The following is a 17,101-nucleotide window of genomic DNA, read 5'->3' as shown; positions in this document are numbered from 1 at the left end:
TAGAAGTTCATCAGGTTTCGCACCTGTGTTGTCAGTTCTCTGCTGCTGCCAGTCCCTTAACTGTGTAAACTCAGCAGAAAGTTGGGAGGTTGCGGTCTGAATTTTGTTAACTGAACCACTTAGCTGAATAAAATCACAGCGGGATATGACTCCGGATCAATTTGTAAATTAGGTGAAGTGTCATCGACATTCCTCGAGTTAATACAACATGTATTAACTCGAAGAAATAACAAAAATGCAATTTTATATTATGTGTAATTATTTGTGTTAATCGGTGGCCAGATTATTTGGGCTCTGATGGGTGTTATTGAGATGTTTTCTTCTGCGCACTCTCTGCAAATTTAGAAACGTGTAAGCAGGGATTTTAGTGATCAAGACTCTGTGAGAGAGGTTGTTTGGTGTTTTCAGTTAAACCGGGGAGGGGACAGAGAGTCTTACTGGAGAGCCAGGAGCTAATGGCCCCTCTGAAGAATGCCACAATAGGTGTGTTTGTGGCGGGTCCGAGTGCACGACAGCGAGGGGGAGAGGGGATTTACGATAATGGTTCAGACTGATTGGCAAATGTTTTTTCGTTGCAGATCCTCATCGACGGCGACAAGGTGGCTCGAGGAGTCAAGTTTGACCACAACGGAATCACGTTCGTGGCTTCAGCGAGTCGGGAGGTCATCCTTTCTGGAGGATCGATCAACACTCCGCAGCTGCTGATGCTGTCGGGCATCGGACCGAGGGACCACCTCGAGGACTTCGGAGTAAGTGATACGTTAAATTTCTCTTATTTGAAATTCAATAAGAGATTAAATTTAAATGAGGCACGTCAAACTGGCGGCCATCTTACGTTTGTTGTTCACCCCAGCCCCGATGCGTTGTAAATGTACCGCACGAAAATATCGGCAGTTCAAAAATATCGGCGGTCGCTTTGCCATTTCCCGAATATTAGTTCAGTGCCGAATTTCTTCGGTGACATTCGCATTTAGCCCCGGTTATCCCAGACGACACCCGAAGAGCATTTTTCAAATCCGTCGTGCGACCTTCCTGCATATAGACCTTTTTTTTTTTTTTGCTATGAATCTACTGGAGCTCGTTCGACTGAATTAATCCTGGTGAAACACGTGTTGTTCAATTTTATTTTGCGTTATTTTCGTACATCTCTTCGCAGGGTACAGCGTATATAAAGGAAAAAAAAATCTTCGCTCGTCGGTTGCACGATTATATTGCGGCATTCCCCACCCACGCACCCACCTCACACGCAAATACTGAAGGGTGTCGATAAAATTGTGCTGAACTCGGGGGAAGCTTGACCTGAAAGGTACATCGTGTCGTTTTTAAATTACGCAAATGAGTTCGCGTACACGCTGTCTTCGAGCAGAAGACAGCGTGGACGAAAGTGCGTTGTGCGAAGAAATGAGGGAAGGAAAAAATCCGTACGGACCAGCGTGTGGTATTCCGGATGATATCGCACGTAGAACACATTTTGACCAACTATGTCACCTGCCTCCCCCTGCACCGCTTCTAGAAAGTGTAAAATGCGCAATTTTGCAATGTCAGGCAATTTTTTTTTCTCTTCCTTCGAAGCAGATTTTACCCACACAATAACGTTCTGGCCTTTGTTTATTTTGGCGTTAGAAACGAATTTAATGGCGCTATTCCAAAAATTTTGTGACGAAAAACAGTCACGCAGAAAGTGTTACGGAAGTGACGTCATCTTCAGCTTCCCCCAGAAGCGAATTATTGTAACTCGTATCGTTGCAATCATACTTGTACGATGGCAACGATAATTAATCTTCTGATGGACCAAATTTAATGAAATTTCGCACGGAGCTTCAACTCAGCTCTATACCAGAGGAAAAACTTTCAAACCTCTGAAATCGAAGTAGTTTTTCCAGGAGAGTGGAAAATATGAACGTGTGATTTCACGTAATAAACGGGATAATATGGACTAGCATATCGTTGGAAAGCTAAGGAATTTAGAAACAGAAATATTAAGGGCCAAGGTAAAGAAAGCCCACACGAGAGGCACGCAAAAGTTCGATCAAATTTACCGGCAAAAGTACTTTGTCGTAAGGCCATTTGTATTGTTGCTCGCTCGGTAAACAGACGGTGGGTGTTATCGGTCTGGAGTAGAAGTTCAAACCCTCCCGAAGTGGAAGGGGGGATAACCTGACCTTTTTTCTTTAGAATCACTAATTGAATTAACTAACTGAATCACGAACAGAGTCATATTGGAAGTTCTGGCGTCGTAAAAAATGTTCGTAACACGTAGTTTCACCGGGAAACTTTTTCGAAATTTGCCGTGTTTTTCGTGTGGGCTTCCTTTGAATTTTTTTTTTCTTAATAAACAATTTATCCACTAGTCCACCAGTGATTCTAAAGAAAAAGGTCAGGTTACCCCTTCCACTTCGGGAGGGTTTCAATCTCCCATGGGATTCAATTTCTGAGAGTCACCAAGCAATCCACGAAATATCCCACCTACACCTTCTTTAAGATAGATGTAGCTGATGCAGATTTTGATGCACTGTTCAATCCTGAAATCTGGCCTGATGGAGCTGTCGTTATGCCATATCTCGGGCATAAAGGGCAGCGATACAGAAGTAATGGAAAGGACTTCCACCAAATGGTACCCTGATCCTGAATTGTGGCTCGATTTCGTCACAAGATTTAACCGTAATCCTACGCCAAACTCAGATCTGGCTCTACTAACAGAACCCACCAAGCAAGAAGTGTTGAACATCATTCAGATCACAAAACAACAGCTGATCGTAGCCATCAATCTCTACCTGCCTCGTCAACCATCAGTGAAGATGGAGTTCCCCAATTCATGCTCAAATGCCTAAGTCCGTACATTATTCAGCCACTTTTAATTATCCTCCACCAGTTACTCTCGAACAAAATTTTCCCACAGCAGTGGAAAAACTATCTCATCAAACCTTTAGCCAAAGTTCAGTCGCCATCGAAACCTAAACACTTCCGACCCATCTCCAACTCCTCCAGCCTGCTGAAGCTCCTGGAGAAGACCTTACTCCCCATCCTCACCAAGCAGATCTTGCCCAGTAATCCAGCCCAAATTCACTATTCCCTTCCAAACAGATCAACAATCACCAATCTGTTAGCGACAACGAATACTATCCTGTCAGCATCTGAGAAAAGGCAAGAACTACCTGCTACTTACTTACTTATTTAGACATTGAGGCTGCATTTGATGCCGTCCAAGTAAACTAACTACTCACTCTCCTGGAATGCCACCTCCAGGTCACAGGGAACATGTTATGCTTTCTCTCCTCTCTTCTGAATAACAGAATTATAAAGCTTCATACAGGAGATCGCACCCTTACTAGATTCGTCACCACAGGAGTCCCACAAGGAGGGGTCCTTTCGGGCGTTCTGTTTTCATCTATTATCTCACTACTGGTTGCACATTCTCGATATCTACTGAGCTACGCGGATGATATCAAGATACTCACTCCTATCATCCCCGGTCAAGACATAGATCTGGTAAAAGCAGAAATTAACAACACTCTCACTGCAGTCACATTTTACCCCTGCCAGTTTGGGCTCAAGATCAATCCTGCTAAGTCCGAATTCATGGTGTATTCATTGAAGCAAACTCCTTCGTCTCTCCAGCCTTCGGTCGGCAACACCCTCATCACAACCAACTGTGTCCAGCAATCGTGATCTGGGCGTTGTATTCGACTCCAAACTTCGATTGAACGCCCACATAGACATGCTTCTCACACGTGCTTTAAGACTCCGGTGGATAGCAAAACAGCATCTCCTTCATATCAGAGATAAAAAGACAACCGTGAGGTACATAAGAGCAATCATCTTTCCACCTTTACTCTATGCTGCTGAAATTTGGGCGTCAGCGGCACCATCAATAAAGAAACCACTCTTTGCCACAGAATTCTGGCTCCTGAAGTGGGCCAACAGGAAGCACAACCTTCCAGCTCTGATTCATACCACGCAGCTTGCCAACTCTCTCGGGATTCCACGGCTTCCCACCTTAGTCGAAGACCAACGCCTCCTAGCAACAGTCAAGATGATAACAGGCATAATCGCAACACCTTCATTCTGGGATACCTGTGGCTGGAGGATCCCCCCTGCTGCCCTTAGGGCCAATCCCGAGCTCTACTCGCATTCAGCACGACTCCATCTCTCGGACAGGTTCCTTCCTCAGCAGATGCTCAAGCAAACCCAGGCACTGGACGCCGACCTGAACAAATTCGCTGTTGACCGGACTTACCGGAAAAAAATTATGACTAGTAGGACTAATGAGCAATGACTGATGTATATCTTGCATCTGTTCTTGTCTGATTGAGCTGGTGCTCTTATCTCGATGTTAAGTCAGCTCAATCAAACTTAACTCTCGTAAGGAGTTCTCTCCTTTGTATTAAAATTTGTTTTCGTATGGAAAACAAAGGGAAGTATCAGGAGGCTGTAAACCCCTGGCTTTATGACCGTGAAGGGCAATAAACAGTCTCTTTCTCTCTCTCTCTCTCTCTCTCTCTCTCTCTCTTTCTACTGCAGACCGATAACACCCACCGTCTGTTTACCGAGCGAGCAAAAATAGAAATGCTGTCACAGTGCAAAGTACTTTTTTTACCGGGAAATTTCATCGAACTTTTGCTTCTCGTGTGGGCTTTCTTTACCTTCGCCATATTAAGGTTTTAAGAAACAAAAAAAAAGAAAAACTTTCGGAACTGCGTTAATTGGAAAACGCATGTGGTTTGTGTTTTCAGATTGAATGCCATTTTTTTTTCTTTACAAATTAAACTGAGGCTGGAAAAGAGTTGGTGAAAACATTCTTTAACTTGGACACTCAGCAGATCTTTCGATAAATCCTTCAAGCGATGGAACCACCAGAGATGGCGATTGTGTTCTTCTATGTAAAAAGTATATTTCGTACTTTGGTCATCACACTTTCAGTAACCGATGTTATTAATAAAATAAAAACGCCAATAATTACTGAATCCACGAATTCGATCTGAAAATTAAAACGTTTTTAACGCTTGCCGATCCCTCTTAAATGGAAACACGCGGAATATGCTGGCGGAAGGACACTCAACGGAACTGCTACAGAACTCTTCTAGATGGAGAGGAAACTAATTTTTATTATTTATTTATTTTACTTATTATTATTATTTTTTTTTTTTTTTTGGTTAAATCGCGTGCTGTCGTCAAGCCTTCGTGGAATGCAGAGACGTTGGGGTCAGTTGATATCCCGTTTGCGGGCACAAACTCTGCCGGAATTTCCCCCCGTAATTCTCACAGAGGCCATCCCGGAGAAGTCGGATTTTGATGAATGTTTTTTCACTTTCGATTTTAATTTCAATTTTCGAATTTAATTGTGCGGAACGAGAAGGAGTTGCTCAGTTTGTTTCAAAAGTCTTCTTGTTCGGAACTACTTTTATTGCGCGCATTTCTTTAACCTTTCTTAGTACTGGGTGTTCTCTAAGAGGGTGAAGTGTGAAATAAACAAAAAAAAACGCCAAGCGGCTGATGAACGACAAAAAGCGCATTCTTTGGCCGCTCCAATCCAACAACGCGCTAGTTCAGGGTTCAAATGGCTGCAAAGAACCCCTCCCCCCTCATTGTACTAATACGGCAAACTTCCATCCCCTGTTTACTCCGCTTCTCGTTTGTCTGTTTTTCGGGTGACTTCGCTCCACCCTCGATCGCAACACGCGGAGCTAGAGCGGTTGCCATGCACGAACGACTACAGAGAGCGTTATTTCTTTTCAGATTCCCGTGATCGAAGACCTCCCGGTGGGCCTCAACCTCCAAGACCACGTTGGGGTGTCCGGGATCCACTTCATCATCGATCAGCCGGTGTCGATCGTCAGGCCCCGATTGAAGAAGAGGGAGAACCTCGTCGAGTTCCTCAACTTCGGAACTGGTAAGCATTCGACAACACTCAACGCACTAACCCACGTTCATTATCGCTTGCAGTACGTACCGATCTTTGCCCTCCATCCGGAATTCGTCTCTTTCAGCGTACGACATTTATCTGTCTCTGAAACGAAGGAGCCGAGAAAGAGCTCGGCTGATGAGCAGATAAATCACCTAATCTATTCCACAGTGTGCACTGCACTATACAACATATAACACTGCATAACACTATTGCATAGGTTATGCAGTCTCACTTGGGAGGCGAAAATGTCTACTGAGTACTGTCTGCCCTCAGCGGTGAAAACCTTGCTGACTCCCAAGTGCGAACTTCGTGGATTAATACCACCTTTCCACAGATCGCTACCGAACTGTAGCGGCGTGAGATGTTCTGGAACCTTGCTACTTGCATCTCTCTCTCTCTCTCTGCACTGATCTCGATCCTTGCTGACCGCTTCCTCGCAGATGTTGGAATCATATGCTGGCCTCTGTACACCGGAAGGGAAATTTTCATTGCGCAATCCCACCTCCCGGGCACACAGTAACTGTCTTTCGTAACTTTCACTAACTCGAACCATTTGTAGTGTTCTTCCAAGGTGCTCAGCCATCTGAACATCGCACCACCGAGATTCGAAGAATACCAAGAATGGTTCGAGTTAGTCAAAGTCACTAAATGCAGTTGCCTCCAGTGTCAATTTTTTTTTTTTTTTTTTTGTCCTGATATGGGGTGGCTCGACATAATGAAAGATGCCTGGCTCTGTGCACTAGGACAGTCAAGATTGAAGAAATACCACGTGCAACAACCGGTGAAGGACTGCCTCATCTCTCTATATTTTCTACATTTCTCTCATGCTTTTGTAATTTATAGCAATTTTGATAAAATAATATCCTTTAATTCTTTCAATTATTTAAAATAATAAACACTCTTAAGTTCGGTACGTTTCGGGTTAAGCATACATGGGCCCCATGTAACCGCCTGAAGACACATGTCCCTGTCTTAACCTCTGTATGTAAATATCACCCCCCCCCTCACTAGCTTCCTGCTGTCCAGGGGGGTGGCTCTTTGGCAGAGCAATAAACAGATTTAATAAATATGCCCATCTACACCTTGTTCAACTGTGATGGCGCAGAACCTGTGCGAAACGGGCCTGGAAAAAGTGTTGATGAATGTGTGTTAGTATTGCCTGCGCAGTAGCACAGTGGTATCGTCACCATCCTCCCAAAACCGAGTGGAAAAGGCCAGGGTTCGAATCTGGTCGATGACGCGAGGAACTTTAATGAGCTTTTTTCACTCTGTGGCTGAGTTAGTCGGTCTCGGGCATAGATAGCAAGATATTATTTTCCACAGAAACCGGTGCTGTTTCGTTCAGCAAAACAGGCAAATCGACCGGAGGACACGCGTAATTTACAGACACATCACATAAAAATGAAAATAGAAGAAATTCTGGGGGACTGTAATAAAATAATTTGAATTTCTGTGTTCTGTTGTTACTGTCAGGTTTCTTCGCCCCACGGAGCAACCAATACCTTGGCAGCTGCTGCCTAATGCCCGTCCCCAGGTAAGAAGCCAGGTCCGGGTCTGCTATTCACTGTCAGTGCTGAGCGCACAAAAATCCCGCACCGCCGGATGTAGTGCAATACCGGTGGGTGGCAGCAATCCCGCTCTCAGGTTGCCCATATCTGGGAGCCAACAAAAAAATAAAGAATAAAATAAAATAGTGGCAAAATCACTGTTTCAAAAGCTCATTACTTTTGAGAAAAATAGTATAATTAAGTTGTTAAGTTAATTATAGTTAAAACAAAAATATTCTCAGCATATCTAAGTCAAAAATAAATTAATAGGCACACACGAACCAAAAACAAAACAAAGGGTGCTTTTCGATAATCTCAACCTGACAGTTTGTCAGTTTAACTGTTGGGAATATGTCTTGTCCTTCGAACATATGACATCAGTGCGAGCAGTAGCCACAATGACCCCAGCAACTGAAATGGTCCGACAGTCATTTTCTGGGATTCTTCCCAATCTTCATTGTCGTCAAATAATTGTTCAATCAACCTACACTCGTTATGTCGGATCGCTGGTTTCTTCCAGATGTTAACCAGTGGAACTCGATCGTAGAAGTTTTCCAATGGTTGCACTTTGTGTGGATCACACTAATGATGACCCATATTTTCATGCACTAACCACATTTTCAAAGTCCATAGATCTTCTGGAGCACAAAATTCCATATAATATTTAAGATTGAAATTTTCATCCTCAGTGGCAGTAAAATGTTATATCCATTTTTCGGATCCATGATTCTCCAGAGCGCAAATGCCATGCTAGTCCTTCAATTTAAACCTGAATTATTCATCCACAATGAAAAGAGAAACTGTATGGTTAAATTTTCTACCAGATAAAAAGCACAACTTGGTAAAGTTATTCTAGGAAAAACAAATGTACCCCAAAATACCAAAGTTTTTTAAACTAATCAAGTAGATACTCATCAGGCTACACTTTCCATACACAATTGTAATTTATCAACTGCTTTGTCGACACCTTCCTCAAAATGGAAATGAGAAACCCAGAGTCACTATTTTCAAAAGTTACCATGTCTCACCAAGAAAAAACTCTTCAGAAAATGGAAAAAACACTGAACACGCACCTGATTATATTCGATATAAAGAAGCTAGAGCGCGGTTCATTCGATTGAACCGTCAAGCTCATTATGACATGGCGCGATCACATTTAAAGAAAGGAAGGAGGATATCTAAGTGGAAAAGATGTACTCATATAATGCCCGAGTACATCTTCTCAGAATTGACCCAAGCCACCTTTGGAACTCCTCTGGCAGAAAATCAAGTTGAAAGTGAAGTCAACACAGAGAAAATCCGTGAAGCAATCAGCAAACTGAAGACAGAGGTCTATCCTGAACTGTCTCAAATCAGCATCGCTAGAGATGACATTAAAGCCGCTGTGAATAGCCTCAGGAATAAAGCCACAATTGGGCCTGATAAATTCCCGCTCTTCATGATTCAGATCAGCAGTGTATACATCATAGATCTGCTCCTTCACATTTTCCACAAAATTTTAAGTGAAAACCACTTTCTGAAGATATGGAATACGTACTTCGTTAAACCTGTTCCCAAAAATAATAATCCTAAATTCGCCAAAGACTACAGGCCTATTGCAATTGGATGTTCGTTTCAAAAAATATTTGAGAAATCCATTTTAAATACCATCAACCATCACTGCTTCGAGTATAGACCACAGTACCTTCATTCAGTGATCCCACAAAGATCTACTACCACCGATCTCATGGAGACTCTATTTCGAATCCAACACGCCCTTAACTTCAGACAGCAATTAGACATTGTCTTCTTAGACGTTGCATCCGCTTTCGACAGTATTTCCATCTCGGCTATTACTACCATCTTGGAGGAATATTTCCATATAACTGGGCACGTATTAGCTATAATAACGAGTTCTTTGAGGGAGAGACACATCACTGCCATAAATGGAATTTCCAAAGAGACCTTCCAAGTCAACAGGGGAGTCCCACTAGGTGATGTCCTCTCTGCTACCCTCTTTGCAACAGCACTGCATCCCTTCCTGACCCAAAATCAAAAAAAAAATTTGTCGTATATGCAGACGACTTGAAATATTTCGTCACCTCGAATGACCAAAACACATCTTTACAACGCAACAACGAAGCAAACTCCAAAATCGGCGGGTTGCAAGAATACCTTAATTGCATGGGGCTCCGACTAAATGAACACAAGACAGCCCAAATGGTTTTCACCAACAAGGTATTAAAGAACCACATATCAATACGCGTGAATGGCAGTGTGGTCAAAAAAGTCAGGACACATATTGATCTTGGTCTGAAATGGGACGAAAACCTAAACTTCACACCCCATTTCGGACATGTAAAGAAGAAAACTTACGCAGCGCTATGGACCTCCAGACAAGAACTGGTAGGTATCAGGAACCCTGACCTTGTTAAACGATATATTTTATCCCTCTCTACGCTACTGAGATTTGGTCTTCTGCCCCAGATGCTACCATCAAGGCTTTCCTGGGTTTAGAGTACTGGATGCTGAGATCGTTAAACAGGATCACTACGCAGCCATTTACAATCTCAAGAACCATTTTATATGCCAACTTGGATGTCACGCCTTGGTCTCACATAATTGTCACCAAGAACGTTCTCAGGCTTGGAAAACTGCTGACCGGGAGACTCGGCCCAGCATGAAGGAAAAGTGGGCGAATAGGACACCACCCCCTCCACTCAGTAGCGCGCTCACGCAGCTGGGAAGCCTTCGGCGATATTTTCCTTCTAACACCATTAAGATGTTCAACGATCTTCAAGCAGACCCAGAAAGGCTTCACACAGAGAAGTGGTTCAGAAGTGAAACGTTTCAAAATGCATTACTCCACCTATAAATGTTGAGTGAAGCCCACAGATGGAAAGAAAAGAGAATGCAGGAAAGGAAGAGTGAACTGCAGTCGGAATGTTTTTGTTCCTCACTGGCGCTTCTGTTGTTTTTGTTGCGTGTCCTCTCTTTTTGTTGTCTCGCTGTAAACAGTGTTGTGGAGGTGAAAATCTTTAAATTTTTTTTTTTTTAATTTCTTTTAAAATTAGAAAAAGTGTTATCTCTCTCGCTCTCTCTCTCTCTCTCTCTCTCTCTCTGCCTGTCATGTAAAAATAGGACAATGATATAATTAATTAGACAATGTATAGTTTGTATCATTTATTAAGACAACGACATGTATAAATCATAAGTGGATAATTATGTTTGTAGCTTACATTTGTATGTACGAATGTGCACCCCCAGGCGAACAGGGGTAAGGGAGTGTGTTTTAGGAGACAATAAAAAGTAACTTTGACGGGTCAGTTTCCGAATTAACTCCGTATCGAATGTTGCAGGGCCCCTTACTGTCCTCGGAGGGGTGGAGGGACTGGCTTTCATCAACACTCCGCTCGCCAACAAGTCAGACGACTGGCCAGATGCCGAGATCCACTTCGTTTCCAGCAGCCCCGCTTCCGACGGAGGTCAGTCGACTCGCAAAGCCACGGGAATGAAAGACGAGGTGAGCATCCCTTCAGTTCCCTTAAATCAGCCGCCAGGTGGCGCAGTGCCTGCCAATCAAATCGCAGTTGCCCGAATCCGCATTCGTTTATTTTAGATTTGCAACGATTTGATCGCCGGCCCTGCGTCAAAGGCGAAATCGTTCTGATTGGTCGCTGCTGTCACGTGTTTCTGTTTCAGGTGTGGAAGGCCGTGTACGCGCCCTACGTCTACCGGGACTCCATGTCGTTCCACCCGGTCCTGCTGCGGCCGAAAAGCAAAGGATACGTGAAGCTCCGGTCCAAAGATCCGTACACCCCCCCAGTGGTGGATCCCCGATATCTGACCGACGAGGAGGACCTCGCGATACTCGTCGAAGGTGAGTGTTTCCGACGCTTTTAGTTCCCCACACTGCGAATGAATCGTTGCAAACGAGGGAAGAGCTTTCTGCGAGGGGGGGGGGGAGCGCAGGTGCGTCAGAAATCGGAGCAAAAACAAGAAGTGCTCGCGACCACTTCGAAAAGTGATTTCTTTCCTCGATTGGCTTCGGTGTAGTCTTTTAGACCAGGGGGCTCGAAACCTTTTTGGTCGCGCACCCATTTCATCCCGGAATGAAAGATGAAACAAGTTTAATGGGTTTTTTTTTTTTATTTATAAATCATTAAAACATGGAACGCGTTACATTTTATAAAATCGCGTAAAAGATCACAAATAAAAAAACACAAAAACTTAAATTGAAGTTGAAGTTCAAAAGGGTGTCCTTCAACGTGCACGATCGATGTCAAAATCAAATAAAATCGCGCGTTGAAGTATCAAAAAAATATTTAATTTTAATTTTAATTTTCAATCACGTTTCGCAAAACTAAAGTTTTCGTAATTAATAAATATCGATTTATTGCGGATCAAATCGCGCACCCCAATTTGGAAACCACTCGTGCATACGATCGGCCATCAGCGGTTTCCCCCATCTCCACGTTGCTTTCGTTGCGGGTGAACCAGTTCCCCGCAAAGGCCAAAGATTTAAAAGTGTGTGATCTTGGGGTGTGTAATGTCTTGTACCGTTGTTCTTCTGGCCATTTAGCCGCTGGGCCCCTGATGGGACCCAACGTTGCCCATACTTCGCCTCGTGGAGGCAGACCAGGTACCCATTAGTTCTACATTTTACTCTGGCAGGCCCTGACACCCAATTTCCTGAGATTTCAGTGGCTAGGGCCTATTAAAAGGGAGGGGGGACGCTAGAATTGAAAAGCCAAATATCGTCGATCGCGATTTAGTTTTGAGTGATTATATTTAGGCGTGTGGGACGTACGCTGGGATATACATAGAGTAAGGGGTGGAGATTGATGGCTGGGGGATAAACATCCGAGAAGTATGGGGACGACAGAGATGTCCCCAGGTGGTCAGTGAGGAATGCCCATGCCTCATCAGGAGAACAGGAGCAGCAAGACAGATAGTTGTCCCTCCTTCTCTGCCAGGGAGTGTGGATTAAAGCGAGCCAGGCTAGGGCTCGGTTCGGATCGCACATTGGCGCGTTGTCAACAAGGTGCTGTCGTACGTTGGTAGTTGGTCTGAATCTTGTGGTTGTCACTTCAAGTCGAATGTCATACTTCAGGCGATGGTCCCGTTCTTGTGCTTGGTCTCATTCGTGTTGTCGGTCACATTTAGGAGGTGTGATGTCCACTTTCATTATGAGGGTCCACTTCCTTGGGATACGGCATTGGGTTTTAGTAGCCTAGTGGTCACGCGCGGGGGGGTACATAAGTACACGTGCCTTGAGTGTATATTGCGAATTCCTCTGACCTTTGGTTGTCTCGGAGTATAAACGGAAAATTTATTTTTCTTTGTTGTCTATTTTTATTGACTAAGTGGGACTGGAGAAATCGCACGTTTCATTTGAAAAAAAAAAAAAACATTTTAAAACTATAAAGCCAGCGTGAATTGCGTACAATTGCACGGGTAAATACGGTAACTCAAATTCGGCGACTCGACCTTGCGAACAGTTCAAGTGCGCTTTTCTGGTTTCGCCGACTTCGCTTCGTCCCCTTCCCTCTCTCTTTCTCTCTCTCGGAAAAATTTGCCGAGGAAACGTCACAGTAAAGCCATTTTTGAAGTGGGGGAAGAAATTGGGGTCGCGTCAAAGAAATGGCTTCATTCCAGCGTTGAATCCAAGGGGTGAGGTTTATCCCAGTGGAATAAAATTCCCCCTGCAAAAAATAGTAATTTTTATTTTAACATTCGTTCAAAGACCTCTCATTTTGAAATTTTCGCCACATTTTTTGTTTGTTTTTAATCGAAATTTTCTTCTTTCTGCTCTTTAGGAACCAACGTTGTAATTATAAAAGGCGAGTTCAATAAATTTATGCCAAATAAACGACGCAAAAATGCTCATCAAAATAATAAAATGGACAAATATTTCTGCCTGCCCAAATCGTAACGAAAACCCACCGTTTCACGCGTCCGCATTTTCATTTTGAAACGAGACAACGACGCGATCGCCGACTGTCAATAGGTTCGTCCGAATTTGTTCCTCAATGACGGATGCTATTGTAATTATAGGGTGGCTTTCGGGGGAGGCGCTAAACGATGTATGGGCAGAGAGAGGAGTGTTCCGCAGCCACTATTTCAATTGACGGCAACATCGCTTCATGGTTTTCAGATTCCCTTTATTTTTTATTTATTTCATTTTTTTTTTTTTTTTTTCGCAGCAAGAGCGTGCTTGTGGCAAATTCCTGCTTTGTGTACCGCAAACGAGACAGTTCGGTCGCAGCCTATAAAGAATACATTTTATATTCCGTAGTGCAAGAACCCTCGTATAAGCCGAGGGCCCGAATGAGTTATCGGAAACATTGATAAACGAAGTGATTGATACACAAAAGCGAAGAAGAATGAGATTACTGCGATACAGTACTCGCGTGTTTCGTTATAATTTTTTTTTTTTTTTTTGCAAAATTTAATCGGTGATTTTCATATTAAACTGCGGTTATTGTCATTAATGCTGCCGTTACTATTTAGATGTTGAGTAATAAATATCTCCTTTTGTTTTCTCTTATCGCAACATTCAAAAAAATGCATTCTCTGTATACAACAGCGTTCATAAATATACAGATTAGTTTCTAGCGTACACGTACGTTGTAAATATTAAATAATGATGAAAAATATAGTACACAACTCCCTCCCCCAGAAGTTTACATTCTTTCCCCGCTGCAAACGCTCTGAATTCGACACCGCTTCGTTCTGTCTCGAACGAAGCGTGCGATGGCTCGGTGGACGCGACCTCGACGGGAGTTTCGTGTACAACAGGAACGCTGCAGCGGATGCACTTTAAGTTTGCGATTTTGCGCACTCGTCGACGAATTGCCGAATGAGTTAACCGTTGCGCTTCTGCGTTCACGAAGGCGCGAGGGAAAGAAGAACCTTCGCGTTGAAAACATTATTTCGTTTCGAAGTCTTCTCTTTTTCGGACTGCAACAGTTGGAGTGAAAGGTTATTCCTCGACCGCGGTCTTGCTCTTCTTAAATTTCATAAAAAAAACTTCTTAAACTTTTTCTTGATTTTTTTTTTTTTAATTTTGGGAAAATTCTCAGCAGAAAAAAAAAGTGCATCGGGAGGTGTGTGTGTGGGGGGTGTGGGGGGGTTGAATTCCATTCGTTTTGAAATTCCATCTGCGCACGGACCTTTCGCGTTAAGTCTTTCATGTTTCCATTGCAGCGTTGAAGATCTGCGTCGAGGTTGGGTACTCGGCCCCCTTCAAGAAGTTCGGATCGAGACTGCTGGACACGGTGTTTCCCGGCTGCGAACAGTTCGACCTCTACTCCGACGACTACTTGAGGTGCGTCGCCCAGACGTACACGCTGACCATCTACCACCCCATCGGCACGTGCAAGATGGGTCCTCCCGACGATCCTTCTGCGGTAGTCGACCTCCAACTCAAGTAAGTGCCGCCTTTTTCATTTTCTAATCTCCACTTTCCCCGGGGGTTGAGAAGGGTCGCGGCCAGCTCGCAGAAATATAAAGGGGTCCGCGTCGTCTGGGGCTCCCGAACACGAAACAACAGATAACGCCTGAAACACGGGGATCGGAGCATAAACACCAGCGCTCCTCAGCCGGAGGTCATCCCCAACGGACACAATTTTCTTTTATTTACTTCTCAACCACGCAGGGGACTGCCGAAAGCTGGAAGATTCATTTCTGACCACAAATGTTTACAAATTGCTTTTTCCAACAAGTTTGGAAATTGTTTAAAGTTGGCGAAAAGCAGTTTGTAAACAGAATTCTTGCGTCCCACTTCACGAGGGGAAAAAAGATTCATTTTTGAAGAAATGTTTTCGCGCAGTAAATGGGGAGGATTCATTCGCGATGATTCTAGTTCGCCCAATTGCGTCTTTTGGGCACGCGCTAGTGTGGAAGCCTCTCGACGTTTCTCACGCGACGAACATCCGGCAGCAGTTGGACGACAGCAGACGATCACGACCTCTGGTACGTCGGATGTAGAACAGATCCCACGGTCCACGGACCTGATTCCCCCGTTGTTAATACCGCGGGGGTTTCGCGATTATAAGGGAGTTCCCGAAAATTAGAGACACAAGACTGCGCTCGTTCATTTAAAGTGCCCAGCTGCGCGTGACGTACTGACATCCAACAGATTGTTTGGAACCTTTTTCGATACTGCCGTTTCTAGTAAGTCCTCCAAAAGCGTTGAATCCGGCCCTTCCCCTCTCCGCGCCACCAGATGACGCTGAAAACGCTATTTGCATTTCGACATATTTCGATGATATCCATCAAACGAAATAATCGGGTTATTTTCCACAATCAAACGATGGGCCACAGTCAGTGGGGCTTCGAAAACTAATAAGAACTTTGAAGAGACCGACCGGGGAGTGAGTCAGGTGTAATTCCAGGCAGGAGACCAGACGAACACGTATCGGAACAGGGGTAGTGGATAAAGTGGCGGTCGCAATGGTCAGAATGCGAAACTCTGCCAGTCAGTAGTGGACTACTAAATGAGTGTCAAGAGACTTGAACCCTCCTTGATCCACTGTACGTAAAGTGCTTCGAATAATTTTTCGGTGTTTCCCATACAAGATTCACGTAGTGCAAGAATTAAAGTCTCGTGATCAGCAACAACGAACACACTTTGATCTACGATTTCTGGTTCGTATGGAACTTAACAATAGATGGGCTCGAATGACCTTGTGGTCTGATGCGTCATGGTGTGGATTCACAGCGTAGTTTTTTTTTTTTTTTTTTTTTTTATGAAAACCCCAAACACGAAAGGTATCAAAACCTGTAGTACTTAGTACCGTGCATGGGTTGAAGGAGAAGTATGGGGGGAGGGGGATGCCGCAAACTTTGCTCTAGAGACTAAACATGGGTTTCACCACTTCAAGCCTCCAATAAGCAAAGTAGTGGTATTTAGAGAGAGATAATCTTTATTGCCCTTGACGGCCATAAAGCCAGGGGGTTTACAGCCTCCCGAAACTTCCAGGGAAAATCAAATTTACAAAAATCAAATTATTTACAAAAAAAGGTAATTTTACAAACGAAAACATATTTTAATACAAAGGAGAGAAATCCTCAGGAGAGTTAGGAATGATCGAACTGACTTAACATGGAGATACGAGCACCAGCTCAATCAAACAGGAACAGATGCAAGGTACACATCAGTCATTGCTGATTAGTCCTACTGGTGATAATTTTTTCCGGTATGTCAGGTCACAGCAAATTTATTCATGTGGGAGTCAAGTGCTTGGGTTTGCTTGAGCATCTGCTGAGGAAGGAACCTGTCCGAGAGATGGAGTCGCGCTGAATGCGAGTAGAGATCGGGATTGGCCCTAAGGGCATCAGGGGGGATCCTCTAGCCACAGGTATCCCAGAATGAAGGTGTTGCGATTATGCCTGTTACCATCTTGACTGTTGCTAGGAGGCGTTGGTCGTGGACTAAGGTGGGAAGCCGTGGAATCCCGAGAGAGTCGGCAAGCTGGGTGGTGCGAATCAGAGCTGGAAGGTTGTGCTTCCTGTTGGCCCACTTTAGGAGACAGAATTCTGTGGCAAAGAGTGTTTTCTTTATTGACGGTGCTGCTGACGCCCAAATTTCAGCAGCATAGAGTAAAGGTGGAAAGATAACTGTTCTTATGTACCTCACGGTTGTCTTTTTATCTCTGATATGAAG

General features: G+C 44.0%; 1 protein-coding gene across 1 annotated transcript in view; it reads left to right on the top strand.

Moving 5' to 3' along the window:
* Nucleotides 1–17,101, top strand: part of LOC150083783 (glucose dehydrogenase [FAD, quinone]-like) — a 153,476-nt gene that overhangs the window by 110,191 nt on the left and 26,184 nt on the right. The window contains exons 7-11 of the mRNA XM_090375336.1: nucleotides 579–749; nucleotides 5,737–5,890; nucleotides 10,791–10,954; nucleotides 11,134–11,311; nucleotides 14,641–14,863. Coding sequence (XP_090231462.1) covers nucleotides 579–749; nucleotides 5,737–5,890; nucleotides 10,791–10,954; nucleotides 11,134–11,311; nucleotides 14,641–14,863 — 890 coding nt within the window. The remainder of the gene's footprint in view (nucleotides 1–578; nucleotides 750–5,736; nucleotides 5,891–10,790; nucleotides 10,955–11,133; nucleotides 11,312–14,640; nucleotides 14,864–17,101) is intronic.

The sequence above is a fragment of the Mastigoproctus giganteus genome, chromosome 6 (genome assembly GCF_048544385.1).
Source record: "Mastigoproctus giganteus isolate SK-2022 chromosome 6, ASM4854438v1, whole genome shotgun sequence".
Taxonomy (NCBI): domain Eukaryota; kingdom Metazoa; phylum Arthropoda; class Arachnida; order Uropygi; family Thelyphonidae; genus Mastigoproctus; species Mastigoproctus giganteus.
The sequence above is the reverse complement of the archived record's forward strand: the minus strand, read 5'-3'. Positions and strand labels throughout refer to the sequence as shown.